Source organism: Phaethon lepturus, unplaced genomic scaffold, assembly GCF_000687285.1.
Source record: "Phaethon lepturus isolate BGI_N335 unplaced genomic scaffold, ASM68728v1 scaffold10900, whole genome shotgun sequence".
Lineage (NCBI taxonomy): Eukaryota > Metazoa > Chordata > Aves > Phaethontiformes > Phaethontidae > Phaethon > Phaethon lepturus.
The window spans coordinates 19333-38672 of NW_010512628.1; the positions used below are offsets into that span (position 1 = coordinate 19333).

General features: G+C 40.7%; 1 protein-coding gene across 1 annotated transcript in view; it reads right to left on the minus strand.

Moving 5' to 3' along the window:
- LOC104614308 (serine/threonine-protein kinase 32B-like) overlaps positions 1–18536 on the minus strand; it is a 35353-nt gene extending 16817 nt beyond the window's left edge. Inside the window, exons 1-2 of the mRNA XM_010287591.1 lie at positions 18464–18536; positions 9232–9321 (exon numbers count right to left, since the gene is read on the minus strand). Of these exons, the coding sequence (XP_010285893.1) occupies positions 9232–9321; positions 18464–18536 (163 nt within the window). The remainder of the gene's footprint in view (positions 1–9231; positions 9322–18463) is intronic.
- Positions 18537–19340: the final 804 nt, after the last annotated feature.

A 19340-nucleotide genomic window follows, 5' to 3' on the forward strand; every position in this document is an offset into this window, starting at 1 on the left:
CCAATGGTGTGTTTGTAAAAGCTGTCTATGATAAAATAGCCAATTTGAGGTCTATCACTTGGAATGGTTGGCTCAAAGAATAGCTGTTATTATTTTTGATGGAGCATACTGGTTTAATCATAAAGATAATACATCAGACCAAATCATAAAATGAAGAGCTTGGAGTGGCTCTGATATGAATTCTAAATAGCACGATGTGGCATTTATTTTCTGATGAACTGATTTCTGTTTCACTTCCTTAGCAAGAAGCTAATCAAAGAGCACCTTTTGTACTTGCCTACCACTGCCCAGGAGACTGCCAAGTGTTGATTAAGAAGCTCACAGAGCTACTACTTACTTTGAAGCATCGCCAACTTCCATAGGTTGCTTTGAAACTTTGTAAAATTGGTGAGAGGGAAAGTTCAGTGAGATGAACTCGTTAAACGCTTCTTCAAGTGACCTTTACTACATACTAACAAATCAGTACATGTAAGCAATAACCTCTGAGTCTCGCAAGACCGATTAGCTGCAAGGAACTGATTGTCTGTGCATAGCTAAATATTGCCAATGAGAGCTGGTCATTAACTCCCACAAAATGCCTTGTGCCAATGTTTTTAATATGACAAACTGAAAACAAAAGAAAAAGTAAAGCCATAGTGGTTTGGTCTCAATTTTTTTGAATGACCAAGTTCAGATGGGCATGTCCAAAACTTTTCTCAAGAATTAAAACCCTGACATTAGTCATCCAGTTGGCTAGATAAAGCTCTCGGTAGTCTATTTGCATCTCAGCAGAGACCCTACATGTCACTGAGGGGAATCAGAGGTTTGTGGTGTATGGCAGCAGTTGCAAAGCAATACACTCTGCCAGTCGTGTAGCAAAACACACCTCAGTGGAGCAGGTTTTGTTGTAAATGCCTGGGATTTCTTATAGATAAGAAAATAGATTCCAGTGTCATTAACTGAGGTTCAGCATGATACTAGGCTGCCAGGTATCATTCTTCTTCCTCATATTAGTCCCTGATCTTCCCCCCCCCAAAAAAAAGAAAGAAACGTATGCATATATACAATGCTTATGGTATAAACAATGTTTTGATTGACTAGCACAGGATAAGCTGTTAAAAGCTCAGACCTGTCCAAATTGTAAATGTGTGAATGACCTGATGTATATAATACATTCACAGTTTCACCTTGTTGAATCAGGCTTAGTGGATGGCAGATTGAGCTGAATGAAAAATGAACTTGATTTTTAAAATAATATTCCAAGAATCTTGGACTGAGATGCTTCAGGGAAATATTAACTGCTTTCTCAGCATTATGATGAGAGTATACTAATTTTTACTTTCCTCTGAAAAGCAAAGCCAGAGGTCAGTAATTCTTCTAGGTCATAGTTTAAATAAAAAACAAAAATCAAACTACAGTGATGACAAGTGATCTTCCATTTAGAGGAGAAGCTGTTTTAAGAACAAAATGAAAGAAAGCAACTTCCCTCTCCCTCAATATAAATGTGGACTTGGTAAACTATCAATTTACCTCCTAGCGTTTACTTTCTCATGTGCTAAAATGGTCTAAATTATAACGGACAGCTTTCCGACTCAGCTTTAGACGAGCCAAGTGCTAACTTCTATTGCATAAGGCAAAGTGTTTCTTAAAGCCTGACCATGCTGGGCTGGTAATTTTCTAGTGTGAGATCTAGACTTCTTACAGCAGTATAACTGATTTTATACCATTATTCACATACTACACCTCAATAGTTTTAATATTGATATTTAATGCAATTATTCAATCAAAGTAAATATTTTAGATACCATTACCTGAATACAGACACTGCATTTAGAATGCCTCGCCATATGGCTATACAACCTCTCTTGCACTTCCTTGGAGTGCTGTCCTCATAAAACCCTGTGCATTACTCGATCATGGAACAGAACTCACTCGCACTTGCACAGAGAAGCCCTTTCTGGTTGAACATCTGGATCAACCTCAGAGAAACGACCTCAAGTTGCTAGCCCCATTGAAAGACAACTCAGCAGCTATGAACATGTCATGCTCTCCTACTACTGAATATGAAATTATATATAAGTACCTTCCTTACTCCATCCAAAAGCTCACAGTGGCTGCAACGTCATTTTTTCTAGCAAACTTTTGAAGGGATTGTGTCCAAAAATATCCATTTGCTATTTGGAAGATAGGCCCAGTGTATGGACAGCAGCTGTTCTCTCCCAGTACTGAAACAAACTGGTCTGGATAACAGGATTCGCAGGATGGACTGTGTGCCTGATGCACCAGAAGGACTATTACATGCTCCTACCTCACACACTCCTATCTGGTTAACAGATGACTTTGCATTAGTATGTGCATGCAAAAACCTTGGGGTGCTGCATGGCTTGACCAAAGGACAGGAGTTATCTGGGGTCAGAAATGCCCCGCTGGGCTGCTGGAAGTCCCTTCTAGTTGTCCCCTCTCCTACCTCTGCTGGAGGTCTCTTCCCCCACAGACCTGCCTGCAAAGCTCTGCATCAGATCAGGCCCTTTTAAGCAGGTTAAAAAAAAAAAAAAAAAAGCCCAAACCAAAACGACCACTTGAACTCAGTGTGGAGTTTTTTTGACTGAAATAGTCAAAGAAATTACTGTATTAGCAGTTTTGCTGGAAGATCTCAAGGGATGGTAGCAGGTCAGAGCGCACGGAGAGGTGAAAAGCAGCTGGAGACAGTAACTTCTTTCTTGATGCCCCGAGGTTTTTCAGTTGCTTGTGTGCATTCTCATTAATGCCAGAGCAGAGCCAAAACCTGAATACCCACTCGCAGCTCAGCGCTTAATCTCCTCAGCCACAGTGCTCCTAGTGCAAGCTGAAAACCCCATCAGTACAGTGAGTATTTATTTCGGCACCTCAAAGCCTCACACGTCCGCCCTCGGTTCTTGCTTATCGGAACAAACAGAAGCCTCCCAGCTCGTGCCGGCATTGTGACGTTTCCCTGGGATCAAAAGGGCAGGTAGCAACATCACCAGTGAAACTCTGCATGTAGGCAGTCAAATCCTTGGTAGGAAAAGGGTGGGATTTTTAAAAGCCTAAACATTGCCTTAACTGCACTCAAAACCAGAGTTGCAAAACACTATTTAATTTCAAAGCACTGTTTCGTATGAGTGCAAGGAAGACCAAGGTTGAACACCTTTGAAAACCCAACTCCAAATTTTTCCCTGTTATACTGTAACTACCGCAGGAACAAATTTAGCCCTACAGGTTATTTTTACTTTCCCTGTAAAGTTGGTATCAGGACATCCACTAGCTTTCCTCTGACTCCAGTAGTACTCCCACACAGTATTAATTGATAAATATGGATGACTCATACATTTCAAAAGATCAGCGGACCTCTGTAAATCCACAGTCCTCTGGTAATCTCAGGCTTACAGACATTCTTCACCGTGACAGCAACCTATGAAAGTAGCTGCGCAAATCTGAGATAACAAGCTGAAGGGGGTAGCTGAAACTTTTCACCTAATTTACAGCTGGTTTTATTGGCTTTGGATTTTTGTCAGGTATATTGATATCGTTAAATGTATTTTATTGGTTTGATTTGAAGTAAAAGTCACGGTGCATTATTAGGATCACTTCAGCCTCTGCTGAAGAAAACCATGAAGCCTCTACCTAACCCTCCTACCACCAGAAACAGGAAAAAAAACCCCAAACAAACCATTAACCTCCAAAATTTATAAACTGTGAATAGAAACTTTTTGCAACACTCACAAATAATATACAGAAGTATGGAAATTAATCATTCAAAAAGGAAACATTTCAATGAGTAAAAAGCATGTGTTATAGGACTCATATACATCTAAATTATGCCAGAATGATGAAAAAGCAAAAGGCAATAGCTGTCATATTTTCTACATATGTTTTAGTATTTAACATTTTATTTTGTAGCTGATCAACTCGTTGCAGGGGAGAGGGTCGTTACTGCAAATGGGTGCCCAGCACAGAGCACATTCTCTGAGACACAAGCATGTTTTTTGCAGCCTGCATGAGGGACCAATATAAGAAACTTTTTTTTTTTTTTTCTCATAAAGATGGAGCAGTGTTGCAAATGGCAAACACTCCCACAGGTGCTTCCAGCCAGGCAAATGAACACTTTAAACACCAGAGGGCTAATGAATAGCCTTCTGCAGGGAGAAGGAGCCACAGCTGAGTATCCCAGGCACAGGCTGCAGCCAGGGGCCGTGTCCTGCCCTGCACTGGTTTCCTGGTCCACATCCCGGTGTAGACTGGAGGGACTCCCCCACAAGCACCTGTTTTCTCCTGCCAAAAGTCAGCTGGGTCTCAAAGGACATTTTGCATTGCTTGGATGACAGCTCAAAAACTTAGGAGTTCTCAAAGGGCTATTCCTACAATGACACCTTTGACAGCGCCCTCAACAACAGGCGTTGCAGAAGGTTTGAGCAGTGAATTGGTAACGGTAAAAACAGGCACAGGTGACACAGAGGTTTCCTAAACCAGCTTAAGGCACACGTTGTGTTTCACAGCTGCAGCCGTCTGAACAGTACGAGACAGAAACTCTGAAGACCCTGAACACTAAGAAGCTGGTTTCACTTCAGCATTTCAGGTCAATGGCTTTGAGAAGTAAAACTGCAGGAGCAGCTGGAAAGTAGCTTGTCCTGCCAGGCTGTTGGCCTCATTCCTTTCAGATTCACCGCTGTCCGTGTTTTTGTTGCCTATGTGTGGCAGGTATTTCACTTGTCTGAATGAATCGGCTGGGAAGGGGGAACATAGAGAAATTACCTGGATTTCTAGAGAAATGTTCAGGTCCACATATATTGCATTCTGTGTAACCATTTAATAAGAAGGGAGACAGGCAGGGAAAATTTCAGGCTGAGAAAGACTTAGAGGCAAGAAAGCTAACGTGAAGTGGGATTAAGCAGAGGCTGCAGGAGCTGACTCACGTCATGCTTAGCATTACCAGATAGGTATCTTAATCAGAACAGCTAGTCCATTTTTACAACACAATATCAATTCACTGTGTTTTTTTCCTGGATACTGGTTTTATGCAGTCATGTTGCATGTGAGCAATTTGCTCCCTAGCAATTTCTAAGCCTATTTCAATCAGATTTCAACTAGGAATGGAAGCTTTAGAGATAACATTTTTCTATTTACTTGCTTAAATTGGCCATAGGAAGGAGTGAGAAATCATATAAGTATCTTTACTAAGGGAAAGGCTGGAGAGTGCCTTCATATCTGATTAAACATAACATGGGAGTCAGCCTTTATAAACCTGCAAGAGGGGGAAACAGCTTTTGTCACATCTCATACCTTCATCATCATGAAAACCAGAATAGTATAAGGCATCTCTTACAAGAACCATAAAGTTTCCCTGGTTGTGGTGCTCAGCAAGTGACTTGAAGGTGATTTTGTCTTGTTACACTGCTTTTAAAGTGTGGTTTAAGTTCCTAGTAATGAAAGATTACTACCAACCATACAGCCAGCCTCCTCAAGTCTTTTTTTTCTATTTTTCTCATTGTGTAAAGGGCTTAGGTGAAGCCACATGGAAAGTCTGTGATACATCCTTAAATAACTATCAGGAGTGAACCCAAAACTCTCTTAATTTGAGCACTGCAACAGAAAAGTTTTTGTAGAATTTCCCTAAAGATATGATCCTTCATGAAATGAAAAGTGTAAACTAAAAAGAGGAAAGGAAGTGGAATCAATGCACTTAGTGGAAAAAGCAGCACCAATGAGTGTCTGGCCATATCTATCAAATTCTTAATATTTGAGGTTTGCTGAAGTTTTGATGCCCAAGCTGTGCCACAGAGAATGCTCACCCATCACTTTTCACTTGAAACAGAACATTTTTACAGCTCTAAAAGCTTTCATGCCTTCTTACAGCTCCAAATAAATGCAAGGATGACTCTTCTGACTCTTTTTGAGGAGCAGAGACTGCGCTTGTGGCTTTTGCGGTATTTTTGCATTTCCAAGAGGTGAAGAAGGCACACTGGAAAGAAAGTAAGCTGGTGGATGGTGCCGTAATCTCGTCATAAATTTCTTGTTCTGTTTCTTCCTGTGAGATTGTTGGATATGGGGGAGACCTGATGTGTGGGGAGGAGGGTGCAGGGCAGAACAGCTTTGTGAGCTAAAGTGAACCAAGACAGCAGTTCACCAGTGTGTGAAGTTAAAATCTTGTTCCCATCTTCTCTTCACTCCAGTTCTAGAGTTTACCTCCTTCCTTGGGTCAGCTTGGGCTCTTACTGGACCCTCCAGGAGGAGATCATTTAGCTCCCTGAGAAGGCAACAAGTCTCAGCTGTCTCCAGCACTCCAAACTTAGGTCAGGGAAAGTATTTGCAGGCTGATGACTATATTAGGCTGATGAATGATTGCAAAACAATAAGGCTATAGGGACGCATCTGTCCCAGAGATTGGTATTTTCCTACTAAATACAAGGACTCTGTAATTTTCTAGTAAATGGAGGATACCATGGAAAGGGACATAAGCGCAGTTTAGGCAGGATGGACTGGACTTGAACATCTCAGCATGGAATAGGCAGGTTTTCTAAGATGAATCTCAGCATTTCCCTTTGTACTATCTCCTGGCAAACCAGCTACACAAAGAACAAGTTACTCCTCCTCCTTGGGGTGGGAGTGGAGGGTAGGAATTCCAAAAGGACAGGGAAATTTTTTGTAATTTTATCCTTAAAATACCAAATCATGGTACTTAGCACTTACTACAGATTTTTGTGCTTTCAGTTGTTAAAATCTAATCTTTTTCCTGTGAGAAAAGCCTGCCAACAGAGACCACCGATGAACTAAGAAGGTGGTGATCCACCTATGTGTGCAGATGGGCTGAAAGGGTCTCCAAAGGACACTAAGTTTCCTGTTAACTCTCAAAAAAATATTTGAAGAATACTCACATACATTTTTGTACAACTGTTTTAACTAATCTGTTTCTGATCATTGGCCGCAAGATGATCTCTTCATAACACACATTCTATGTGTGACTATGACAGGCAGATGCTAAAATGCTAACTGACCCCTGAGCAAGTACTCAGCTTCTTTCTGCTTTCATAATAATTATGCTTTCTAATTTAAAACTATGCAACTGCTTCAAGATTAAAAATGTAAGGCTATCAAAACAGTCGTCTAATTGACTACCAAATTAAATCTTGGAAAAGACTTTATTGTTATGTCTGCTGTCATCATCACACTTAAATACAGAAAACATCTATTCTGAATTTGTTTGAGCTCCTGCAAAATGGCTACTTTTCAAGGGTACTTTTGAATAATCTGTGTAATAAGAATTTGCACATCTACTGACAATGGCTACTGGAAGATTGTAGGCAGCTATTTAAGCAGAATGTGTGAGCTCTGAGTCATAAACCTTTCACAGAAAAGCAAAACTACCATATAAAAATGTTGGAATCTTTTAACATTTCAGTCATCACGTATGTAAGGGCACCTCTGTGAATGTAATTAGTTCCACATGTCGGTTGTACAGCTATTTGTATGTGTTGGGGGAGGTCAAATTACTTGTAGAGAAAAAATGCTTTTTTCCTTAGTTTTGTTGTTTTGGGGTTTTTTTTCATAAATAGAACCAATACATACTGGCGAAAATGCTCAATCGGGTTCTTTTTAACCTAAAGCTCTTGGTGTAAGGGAGATTGCAGCGTCCCTTCCCCTCTCTTTTCACCACATTGAATAGAGAACCTGTGGTGCAACATCAAACACTCAGGTACCGGCCCTGAGGGGAAACTCAGTACCCAGACTTGTTCTCCGATGCCTGTGCAGTGTTGGCCATCTCAACTAAGTAGTGACACTGAACTAGACACTTGGCTAGAGTTAACCAATACAAAATGCTGAGAAAATTTTCATCTGAAACCTCATTCCTCTGCATAACTTAAATATTTCTTGGTCTGAGTACATTTCTAAGAGTAAGCTAGCCAGCGTCAGGTCAGTGCACTGGTCACAAGCCCAAGTGGCAAGTGTGGCTACACACGTTATTGTATCCTATTAACCGCCCAAATAGGACAGCTATGCCCAAGCTGCTTAGGGGGATAGACTCCAGCCCCTGGTAACTCCCTGAGAATTTTCTGTGAGAATACGAGCAGATTCATGCCCAAACAGCATCGTATCTGAAAACACGACTCTGCTCCGGTGCCTGCAACTGCTCTGACACAGTCTCACAGCTGGTACAAAGGCATGCTGCAGGTATCTGCCTGCTTCGCCTGCAGATTGGTGCAGTGCTTTTTGTGCTGCGACAAACATAAGTGTTAATTCCTTTCTTGGCCACGTGCTTTTACTCCTATGCTCATATGTGGAATTGTGGTAACACAGTGGCCTTTGGTTCCCTGAATGACATTTTCAGAACGTGGTCATTTACCAGTATTTTACCAGTGCATGGGTGTTAGGTGTGTGCTGAGCATGTCAGTTAGAGAAAATCTCTTGGAGAGACACATATCTCTTAGTCTGGTTTCCAGAACCTGAATAAGTTTAGTCTTAAGCTAGTTATCTCCACGGGCAATGACAAATGCATATACAGACAGCATTAAACCAGCAGATGTGTAGGAAGCCAAAAATAGGACAAATCATACCTATTCATAGCTGTGGAAGCTTGCCTGACTTTGGTGGGACAAATGACCTCCAAGAGATGCCTTCTGCCCTTCAGGTCCAGGGGAAGTTTGAATTACTAGCTTAGCCACGATGCTTAACATTTAGACACATGAGGACAGGTGAACTGAATTTTACTCTGCCAGCCTTCAATCTATCTATGCATTTAAATTACATGATTAAAACATATAAAATGCCCCTAAAATCCATAGGGAAAGCACTCGAGGGGTTAGTTACGTAGGACACATTTTTGAGGAACCCAGCATAGCAAAGCAATTAAGGATGTGCCTAGATATTTTTAAATTGACATTTGTGTTATTGACATATTGACATATGTTCTCTGCTAGATCATAGCCACAGTGGTGCAAATATAATCATATATTCTTGTCTCCAGATGTGGGGGGTTGCAGGAAGTAACACAGTTGAAACTCTCCTGAATTTGCTTCACAAAACCGAAGAGAACCTGACTAACAGCAGTGTGGAGACCAAGCTCCCGCCCAATCCCTCCATCTCCAGTGTTTTCAATTGCTAACACATATATACAGTCAAAAAAAATAAGTTGATCACATTTATTGTATGCTTCTACAACATAAAATCCTTTCAATACGCCATTAGTCATCATTAATGTGTGTGCTTTCTTACATTTTTAAAATGGTCTTGAAAACTTACCCATATAGGGTTTTGTGCCAGCCATAGAAGAAGCTTTTTCTGAGCCTTTCACTATAGTTGCTATGTTAAAGTCAGTGATATGAACATGTCCTGCAATTACACAAAGTAAAAACAGAAGTTAAGATAGCACATCATACAAATATTCCTTCCTTTGTTTAACATTTAAGTGATAATTGAAAGAAATTAAATTGGAAATATTAATAACAATTCATGGAAACTTACTATTAAATGTTGCTCATAGCTAGAAAAATCATATTGGTGGCAAAATTATGGAACGCTTTTCCTGTATGGTTGTGACCACTATCTGTTTGCGTGCTGAACCTTTCCAGCTGGTCACCGCAAACCCCCTCCTGCTGTGAATATTAGGGACAGGAACCATCTTCTAGGGCAGCAGTACACAAGAACAGTGCTGAATTTTGTGAAGCTGTGTGAAATCTAGGTATCTCCTTATCTCCAACTAGAGCCATGCCTCGCACTCGCTGGTACTCATGATGCCTGTCTGTTATCACATCCGCTTCAGGTTACCATCAGTCTGGCTATTTCTAAGTCTCCTCAGGGCAGAAAGGGAGACGAGAAGAAAAATGATATTTTTATCGTACAATAACTATAAAATTAGATCCACGGTAGCAGAAGAGTGTGTATGTAACAGCAGCAGGTCCCAAAGGATCACTCATTTGACAGCAAGTTGCAAGACGAAAGAGAAGTGACACAAGTCAGCCCGTGGACTTGCTGCCTGACCAGCCAGACAGCTGATTTAGACTGAACTAATGAGGCTGGATGGCCCAAACCTGCTGTCATTACTTTTTTTCTGGGGTCCTTTACAACAAGGATAGGTTAAATTACTCCACCGCAGAGAAGCAATATTTGTTAATCCTGGCTTGCTGTAGGCAGGTAAAATGAATGCAAATCCAGCCTGAAAATGTATTTGCAGACTTTTAATTTGATAAGTCTGCTGCTAGGTTTTGCATCTTCCACTTAAGGATTCGTTTTATACTGTGGAGTGATGCAGACATTCTGTTGTCTATGATTAGATCTGGCAATGCCATTGGGGAGGACAGAGTGCAGGGAAAGGTGCTCCCTTACCCAGCTTAGCCCTGCACTCAGATCAGGATTAATACATCATATGTTGAACTAGACTCTTGAATGACAAGTTCTTGTGATTTTTTTTTGCTCAAGATCTCAACCTCATTCAGTCCACAGAATGGGGCATGCTTTGGGCATGATGCAGTTATTAAGTGAGGGAGGTTGTTATCATGTTTGCTGCCAAAGATGAAAAGAGTGTAACAAATGACTGATGATGAATGTTCCCGCAGTGCTCAACTGAGGAACAGCAGTCTCAACAAAAGATTATGCTGCTCTGACAGTCTAACCTACATCCCACTCAAAGTCCCCAGGAAATGCATCTGCCAACCTCTAACAAGTCTGCAGCCACGCATATGTGAACAGAAATTATTGAAGTCCCCTAATTTAGCCAGAGCTGAGCTGTTTTTGAAGGGAAAAAGGAAGAAGGCATATCCCACTGCCAAAATTAAAGCTATTTCTTCAAATGGGAGACGGTACAATTTTTCAATGATATGGTTTGCATGCTTTCTGCAGTCTTCTCAAAAAACGGCTTACATTTTAGTGACACTTTCCTAAGACACCCAGCCCAGGAAGATGTTTGCACACAGCAGACAAAAGCTGTAAGCAGGTGAAAGCGATCACTTTATAAGGGCCAGGAGGTGTTAGGCTACCAGAACAAGAATTAGTGTTCACAGCCCAGCCTGCGGTCAGATTACAAGGTGGTATTCCTCCTTCCTGCTGGCTGGAGCGTAGCATGTTTGCAGTTTATTTCTGCAATAATAAACTGCCATGGCAGAAGGCTTCTTGAAAAAGATAATTGAACCACATACAGCCACCTCATTGCAGTAGTTTCAAGCAAATCCTTGTGCGCCATAGAATGACAAGCTGCAAGGATCTCGGCAGGCTAATATTTTCTCTTTTTTTGACAGATAAAGTTCTGTCATTTAAATGACAGCATTGTAAGTGATGCTCCCTATTAGAGTGCCAGCATGATAGCCTGTTGCAAAACACCTATCGCATAATATCCATTCAGACTGATCCAAACAGTTGATTTGCAAAGAAAATTGCCTCTCCTGCGGTGCATTGTTTTCTCTCCCTTTTATTAGATTTCTTCTCATTTAACAAAACCCAAATAGCACACGTGAAGTCTTGCAAACACTGGTTGATGGTTTTTGTTAAATATGCCTTTCTGCAAGGTAAGGAATGGTTTGGGAAGATAGGTTCTGCACAGCTGCTCCGCATCCCACTGCCGATACAGCAGCAACGGGCTGCTCCTGTAGGCATAGCAGGGCACGGCAGAGCCGTGTTGGTACCACTGGAAAAACTCCACCTTTGCTTTACCCCATCACATGGCCACCCCAAGACCCATGGGCTGCCTGCAGGCGCTCTTTGCCTGTCGCTTAGAGGGCTATGGAGGGAAAGCACGGCTCCCATAGGCACTGCAGGGACTGCACGCAGCGCTCGGTGGGAGCCGGGGGCACGGAGAGAGGCTGTGTCTGGGATGGAGTCTGAGCGGGGGGCTTGGGGAATGAACCCCCAGTGCCCATCGGTAGCGGAGGCATGGAGGGATGTCAAGGCAGAGCTCTGCCTGCCTGCACGCACCGCTGAATGGTTTCCAATCTTTTAAGCCTAGTGACTTGCTTTGGGTTTTTTTAAGGTTTTTCATTCATGGTGTGAATATTTCAAGAGACAGTTAGACCCCAATTCTCTGCAGGAATCTTTCTAATCAGCCTCTAATATATCTTTTTACTGCAGCTGTTGCATAGAAGAAAGAGAAGGATAGCTATTGCTGCAGTAAACATGCTGGGATACTGGCTACTTTGTACTGTTTCCAAAATTTCAATTCATGGGGACTTTTCCCCATCTGAGCTTCACAACTTGTACTTGATCTCCTTTTCTGGATATTATTGTGAACAATTAAATCTCAAAACCAAGCCTGTACCCTGGCTCCCTTCTCAGGTACGAGGTATAATATTGAATTAAGCAGTATGTCAGTGCCACTTGGGTTTAGTTTTTAAGAGCTGTGAAGCAGAGCAGTGCACAAGAAATTCAGCAGTACCCAGCTAAATTCAGTACCATGGGGAAAGAGCTCATTGCTTAATCCCCACGACTGCATGACACCCTATGATAATGAGAAGATGGTGGAGAGAAGGAAAGAAAAGGCAAATGACCACATTCCTCTGGCTCTCTGCAGAGTGGCTTTTTCAGATTGTCCCAGACTGCACAAATTTAACATACGCCAACATGTATATTGTAAGTAGGAAGAATCTCAGTGAAAATTGTTTTGAAAATTGCATTCCTCTAGTCAGCTTTAAGGCTTTAAGAGGGAAAATTTGTAAATTAGTATCTACAGCACAGTATATGACTTTGAGAAGATTTATGCATGCACTTCAGAAGTGCTGTGGCTTTCATGCCTCACTCTTCCAATGGCCTGAAATGCCTGTATCTGAATTAAACAGCAAATGATCTTTGTTTGGACTATTATTTAATTTTTGCTAAATGAGAACAAATCATAAGCACAATTAGAACAAGACCTGAAAGGTGGCTGAGGCTGGCTGACTAACATTTAGCAGAGGCAAATGTACATGACTTCAAAGCTCATTGCATTTCTCAGAGTCTGAAACCAAAGGGGTGAATGTGAGGGCAGAGAGAAGAAATACCAGACTGAAGTTAATGCCACCATCTCAGCATGCGTCAGAGCTGACAGGAAATCTCAACACAGTAACATTTTGGAGAAAATTCAGATCTGATTTGCCCTCAGAAGGGCAAACCCTATGAACAATTTAAAAATCATCTCTCTGGGTTCATCTGTACTATGTACAAGAGCATAAGCTCTTACCCATGTGAATCTGGCATGACTTGGCAGTCTGCCACTTATCATCGGGGATATTGGTAGAAACCTTATTGTACAGCTACAGACTGGTTCAGCGAGGCTGTGCATTTCAAAAGGGTAGGCTGTTTAATGGCCATGTAGGCATGTAAAAGTTTCAAATATATGTTCAAAGTGCAGATAGCTTCAGCTGAATGAATTATGCTCAGAACAACTCATCGTGTTAATCAACACCAGAAGGTTAAATGAGGCACACCCCTTGAAAATTGTTTGTGGGTATGATGAGGACCAGCCCTAATGCAGATAGTTTCAGCTGAATGAATTATGCTCAGAACACTCATCGTGTTAACCAACACCAGAAGGTTAAATGAGGCACACCCCTTGAAAATTGTTTGTGGGTATGATGAGGACCAGTCCTAATGCAGTCACACAAGGTATATCTTTAGGAGAGATTTTGTGTCTCCCAGACATCACTACAGAGTAATAACGTTGCTACTTCTGTTGTTCAGAAGTTAACATCAGGGTTCTAAATATTGAATTTATAGGGGGGGGGTTTAATCCTATTTTTGGTTTTAAAAGCAGGATTTCTCATTGGCTGCATTTTTTCAATTTTGCTGTTAGTTTTCAAGTGAGAGCTAAGATCCACATGTAATCAAGGAAATGGAGTTTTAAGGCAAACCTTGATGATCATAAAACAATGGAATCATACATAAAGAGGCACATACAAATGCCAGCTTGCATCTGCCTTGCTCTCTCATAAAAGAAATGATTACTGAGTAAAATTATCATTAACGGATGCAAAAATCCAGTCTAAAGAAACCCCAAAACCTAATAAAGTATTAGTCCTGTTAAGGTTAAGAGGGAAATATTTGGTCTGTGATTTCAATATGGAGAACCACGAGGAAGCAGTTCCAACTGTAGGTGGCAAGTAGTAGGTGTTCAATGGAATTAGCAGATAGCACCTTCAAAACAAGCAAGTACAGAGTGAGTCTTCACCTAATCTGTGTTCAAGCTAAGGAACACTTTGCCACAAGATGTTAAGGAATGATAGAAGTTCCCTCCACTCAAGAAAGCACCAGAAAAGTCCATGGAAAAGACCATTGAAAGCTATTAAATGTGTGGAAACCATACCCAGCTCAGGAAATGCCTGAGGCTGGAGATTGGGTGAGTACCTGAGGAAAGTACCACAAAAACCTGCCTCATTTTATATCCTGCACTGTCATTCACCTTTTGACAACTCCTGGAGATAAGAAACTCAACTAGATGGGTCTTTGACCCAGTATGGTTTCTCTTCTGCTCTGAAACGGAAAGCCTGCGTATCCATAATACTAGATATGGGAACAGAGAGGAACAAGGGGCGTGGAGCAGTGCCTTGTAAAGAGAAATTAAAAAGTCTGAGGGTCTTCAGCTGAGACAGGAGAGCACTGAAGAGTTTTTGAGTCTTCTGAATGAAGATTGCGATTGTAAGCTATTTACCAAATCCTGCAATTCTTGAAGTAGAGGGGTGTTTTTTTTTGAAAGGAGAATGTTTCAAATCAGATGAAAGAAAACACTTTTCTTTCCTGAGGGATGGTGAACTTCTAAAACTTGTTGCTCCAGGAGGTTGTAGAGGCCAGTGTCAGCAGCAGCTTCAAAGAGGCAGTAGACAAACTCATTGACAAAGGTTCATCCAGATTCTAATGGGAATATACAGAGATACCCTAATATCCTAAGACAAAAATTGTGGGTGAGAAGGAGTACTGAAACATTCGATGACTAGAAGTGGCAAAGGGTATCTCCATGAATAGTATCTCCTCTTGCTACTGGCTGTGACAGAATACTGGCTGAGGTCTTGGCTCTGACCCAGCAAGGAGTTCTTCCTCAGTAAACCAAGCAGGGACATTGCTGGGTCTTATGAAATGATGTCCTGAAAAAGTTGCTGAGAGGAAATCAAATCCTTTCAAATTTCCTGTAAACAGAGTGTAATAATGGTGTCACTCTGCACAATGCAAAACCTGGATGCCAAAGTAGGACCTCATAATTTTTGCAGAATGACCAGAAATGTTAATATCAATGGTGCTACCAAATAGCTGTAGAAATACTGTTATCATCTCTGAAAAAATGCAATGTACTAATGTAAATTTTAGGCATTCCATATCTCCTTAGATGTCATAGCTAATAGATCATGGAAAGATTTAAATACACGTTTGATTTCTTTGATATTTCAGAAAAAAATACAACATGGACCAGACTTGCCAACTTTCAGTTCTAAACACTATTATTTCAGTTATATTGTTCTAAACCATTAAAATGCAAAGAATAGTACAGGAAAGAGAACACTGCTATTAAGAGTATTCTATAATGCTTATCTCTGTACAATACAATTATAATAGCTCTCCTGAACCACCAAGTAGTCCCTTCAGCTATCACTAGAATAATTCTGTTTCTGATGCATGTTAGCAGAACAGAGCACTACTATTAAATTTAGAGATTAGTGTTACTTGTAAAAGGAAGATCTTTCTGGGAAAGCTGGGAGGGAAATTTAACAAGAGAGACTTATGGACAGCATTCATTTCCTTAGAAGGGTCTGATTCTGCTTCAGAGTGTGAAACATGAAAACATCCCTACTTCCTCTCCTCAAATGAGACTCCCCTATGGGATGGAGAATGTCTCCGTGAGACCAGACAATCATCTTCTGGTAGGGGCTGAACACTATTTTAAGCAGCTGGTTACCCCATTTTCATGTAGCATTACGCTTCTTGTAATCATCAAACATTTATTTCCACTGATGCATCAGAATCTGTGCTCAGCAGTGTTGAGATGTGGCTTTGCTGCAAAGTATACAGGAAAATTCAGGCTTCCTCTGCCAGAATGATTTTGAATCTGTTGTATACATTTTCATTTTTTCTTTTCTTTGTAAATTAGATTGATCATTTTTATGAGATAAGAAAAATCTCCCGTTTTCACTACTTCTGTATTCCTGAGGTATGTTCCCTAAGTCATATAGATAATTGTAGTGAAACTAGTTTTAATGAGCAGAAATATCTATAATCTACAATCTTGGTATATGTTATGAAAGTCAGGCAGTTCAACTGCTTAAAGATGTAAGGCAATGTGAAGGGCATAACACTTCAATTTGACTTCAGCCAAAATAGGTTTCTTCAGTAAGGTCAAAGGAATCTAACTCACTGAGACAAACTCTCAGTCCTAAATGTTGTGCATATGCAATTCCATAATACTTTGTGTAAGCACAGTTTGTTTAATGAACTGTAAGAAGCTTCTAGGGGTAAAGTCAAGCGTATAGGAAACTGCTGTGCCATCTTAGAGGCCACAGGCCAAAATAAAGTTCCTTCCTGTGCACCTGGTTAGACTCATATTAGGTGAATTTGTTATGCTTCTTCTACAGCCTTGTATATTTATGGTGCATATATTCGGCACATTTTTCCATTAAGTGAAATCTGATGATTCCCTAAAAATGATGTTACGATGTTACAGCTTGATCAAAGCTTTTATGGACTTCAAGGATAACATTCATCTAGCTAAACATACATCTATAAAGTGGATTACTCAAAACTTCCTAGGTATTAGTCACCGAATAGGTACTGGTGTATAGTGCAGACATCCAAAATAGATCAGATGATTTAACACGTCTATGTCTTTCAGTGATCTGTAAAGGAAGCCTGTGGAGACGAGCATGGTACAGACACCCATCCTATTGATGTCAGCTCATTTAGGGAGATGAAGTGTGTGGAGCCTTATCCACTGAGAGAATTACATTTCCCAACCACATAACAGGTCTGTGAACCAAGGATCCATGAGTTAGTTAATTCTGCTGACCAAGATCTATCTGCAAGTCCGGAGAAGCACGGTTGTTTCACCACTTGTCTGCAGGTGTGCTATGAGGGAGCAGTATTCTGCTGCTGTTCAGAAAACGGCTGTTCATCCCAAAATTTCCAAGCTGTCTACAGATAATTTTGTTGCTGAACAGATTATAATCACCAAAAAAACTTCATTTTGCAGCATATCGCTCACCCTGGTGTAGCTTCTTCTCTGCAATACTTGAGCCCCCATAGGAAAGCTCTTGCAAGAGGCTGATTTTGTGCAGTAATCGACCTTGATGAGGGGCAAGGAGACATAAGGGCAACTGTATTTCAAAGGCTGTCAATCAGAGATTTAACACACTCATAGTCATTTCATGTTGCCTTTGATATCATTAATTCACCCAGGGCTCAAAGACAAGAGATTTCTGTTTCATGCTTGTTTGCTGGTATTAGTGTCTACGGAACATTAACACTTATGGGTCTGAAAGAATAAATTCCTGACGTTTAGATGGTTTAAAACTCCAACATTGGTTATCTTTGTCGGCTTCCATATTCCCAGGGACAAACTCCAGCTGTTCGCAATGTTACCTCTTCAATCAACATTAACTTGTATACCCAGCAGCTCTGCAACGGATTTTGAAAGATAATGGTAATGTTGGCATAATTTCAACTTTATATTTTCTCAAAGATTAACTGCTTTTAATCAATTTCTGAGGTGAACAAAGCACAACAAGGCTTTCCCACAGCAGCAAACACACATCTCCTTTTTCCATTTAGTCTTCCTCCCGTACGTATTTCTGTTTTGATACAAGGTTAATGCCTTCTTTTACCTTTCTCATGTTCTTCCCGTGAATAGTTGCAAAAAGATGCATGAGGTTTTAGCAAAACACTTCATAGAGAGAGTATATGTGTAAAATTTAAGTTTAGAGAAGTTAGCTGCTTTTTTTTTTATGCCACACCTTTCTAGTTTGAGATCATGGAATTACTACTGAAAGTTCAGTTACGTACTGAAAGTTTTAGGTTATTTAAGCCAGAACTACATGTAGAGCCATAAAAATTTTGCAGACTTGGAGACAAATTTCCAAATTCCATATCTAAATTTAGGAAAGTAATTTTAGATACCTACATGATAAATAATTTGCTATATGAAATTTCTTAACCCTTCAGAAGTTCTAAAAGAGAAAACAAGTGCTTGGTACTGTTCTACTGGTAGGTCCCTAAAAAGGGATTATGGTGATTCACAGTAATCCCATTAATAAAATATTGACTTCTTTTTATTAGGTGTCCCTGGTAATCTCAATTCATATTAAATTCCTTCTCCTTCAGGTCTTGCAGGTGTCAGATCAGCTTGCTTTTTTTTTTTCCCAAAAGTAGGGGAAATTACAAAATCCACAAGGTGGACAGATGGACTTTGCAGAGACAGTCCAGATTTAGGTAGAAATCCAACATCTGAGGATGATTTAGAAAGCATGTCATGAGCATGTCACTGAGATCTCAGGAATTAGAGATATCTGAGAGAAAGCAGTCAATATTCACTTACCATGCTCATCCAGTAGTATGTTGTCAGGTTTGATGTCCCTGTAAAATAAGGAAAGGAATGCATTACATTTCATACCCAAAGAAAACCTGCAATTGTAAAGTCTTCCGCATGTGGGTATGAGGGCCAAGTCACTTAAATCATTACAAAACCAATGAAAACCATATCATACGTAAAGGCAAATGATTTTTATCTACATCTTTTTACTGCCCTGAGAGAACATGCATACTAAAGAGGCTCTCCAGGTTTCCATTTCATGTGGTTTTGTATTCATATGGTTAGCATTGACATGGATTTGGTTTTCAAGATTATGTACTTTATTCTTTATAGCAGCGGGAACAACGAGATGGAATATTTGCATCTAGGAGGTGCCTGATTGCCGCAGGGACTCCACATTTGACAGACCCAAGAAATCATTTAATTGGAAACATCAGTGATCTGCCCTTTCTGCCAGACCCCTCTAATGTGCCATGCTCACATACATGATCACTCACATATTGTAGAGTCCTGCTAGCTGTTTTATGCTAACTGGGTAAGTCCAGCAGCTCTCCTTTTAGCCCCCAGATCCCCACTTGAGTGTCTGTAATGGCAGGTATTATGCTGGGGAAAGGAGTGAGGATAAGGGAGGATGGAGATTATGTGCTGAAGCATCAGCTCAACTCTGCTGTTCTTGGCAAAGGAAACAACATTGCCCTAGGGAGCAGCACTTTCAGGATCATCTTCCATTGATCTACATTTATGCTGCTGTCAGGAGGGATGGAGGCAGCTTTTTCCCACCATTGTCAGGCATTCACACCCTCTTTCTTGGTCCAGCATTATCGCTCATGGTGTAGACCTGTTCTGGGGGAAACTCATCTCTTCCCTTTACCAACCTGGCTTG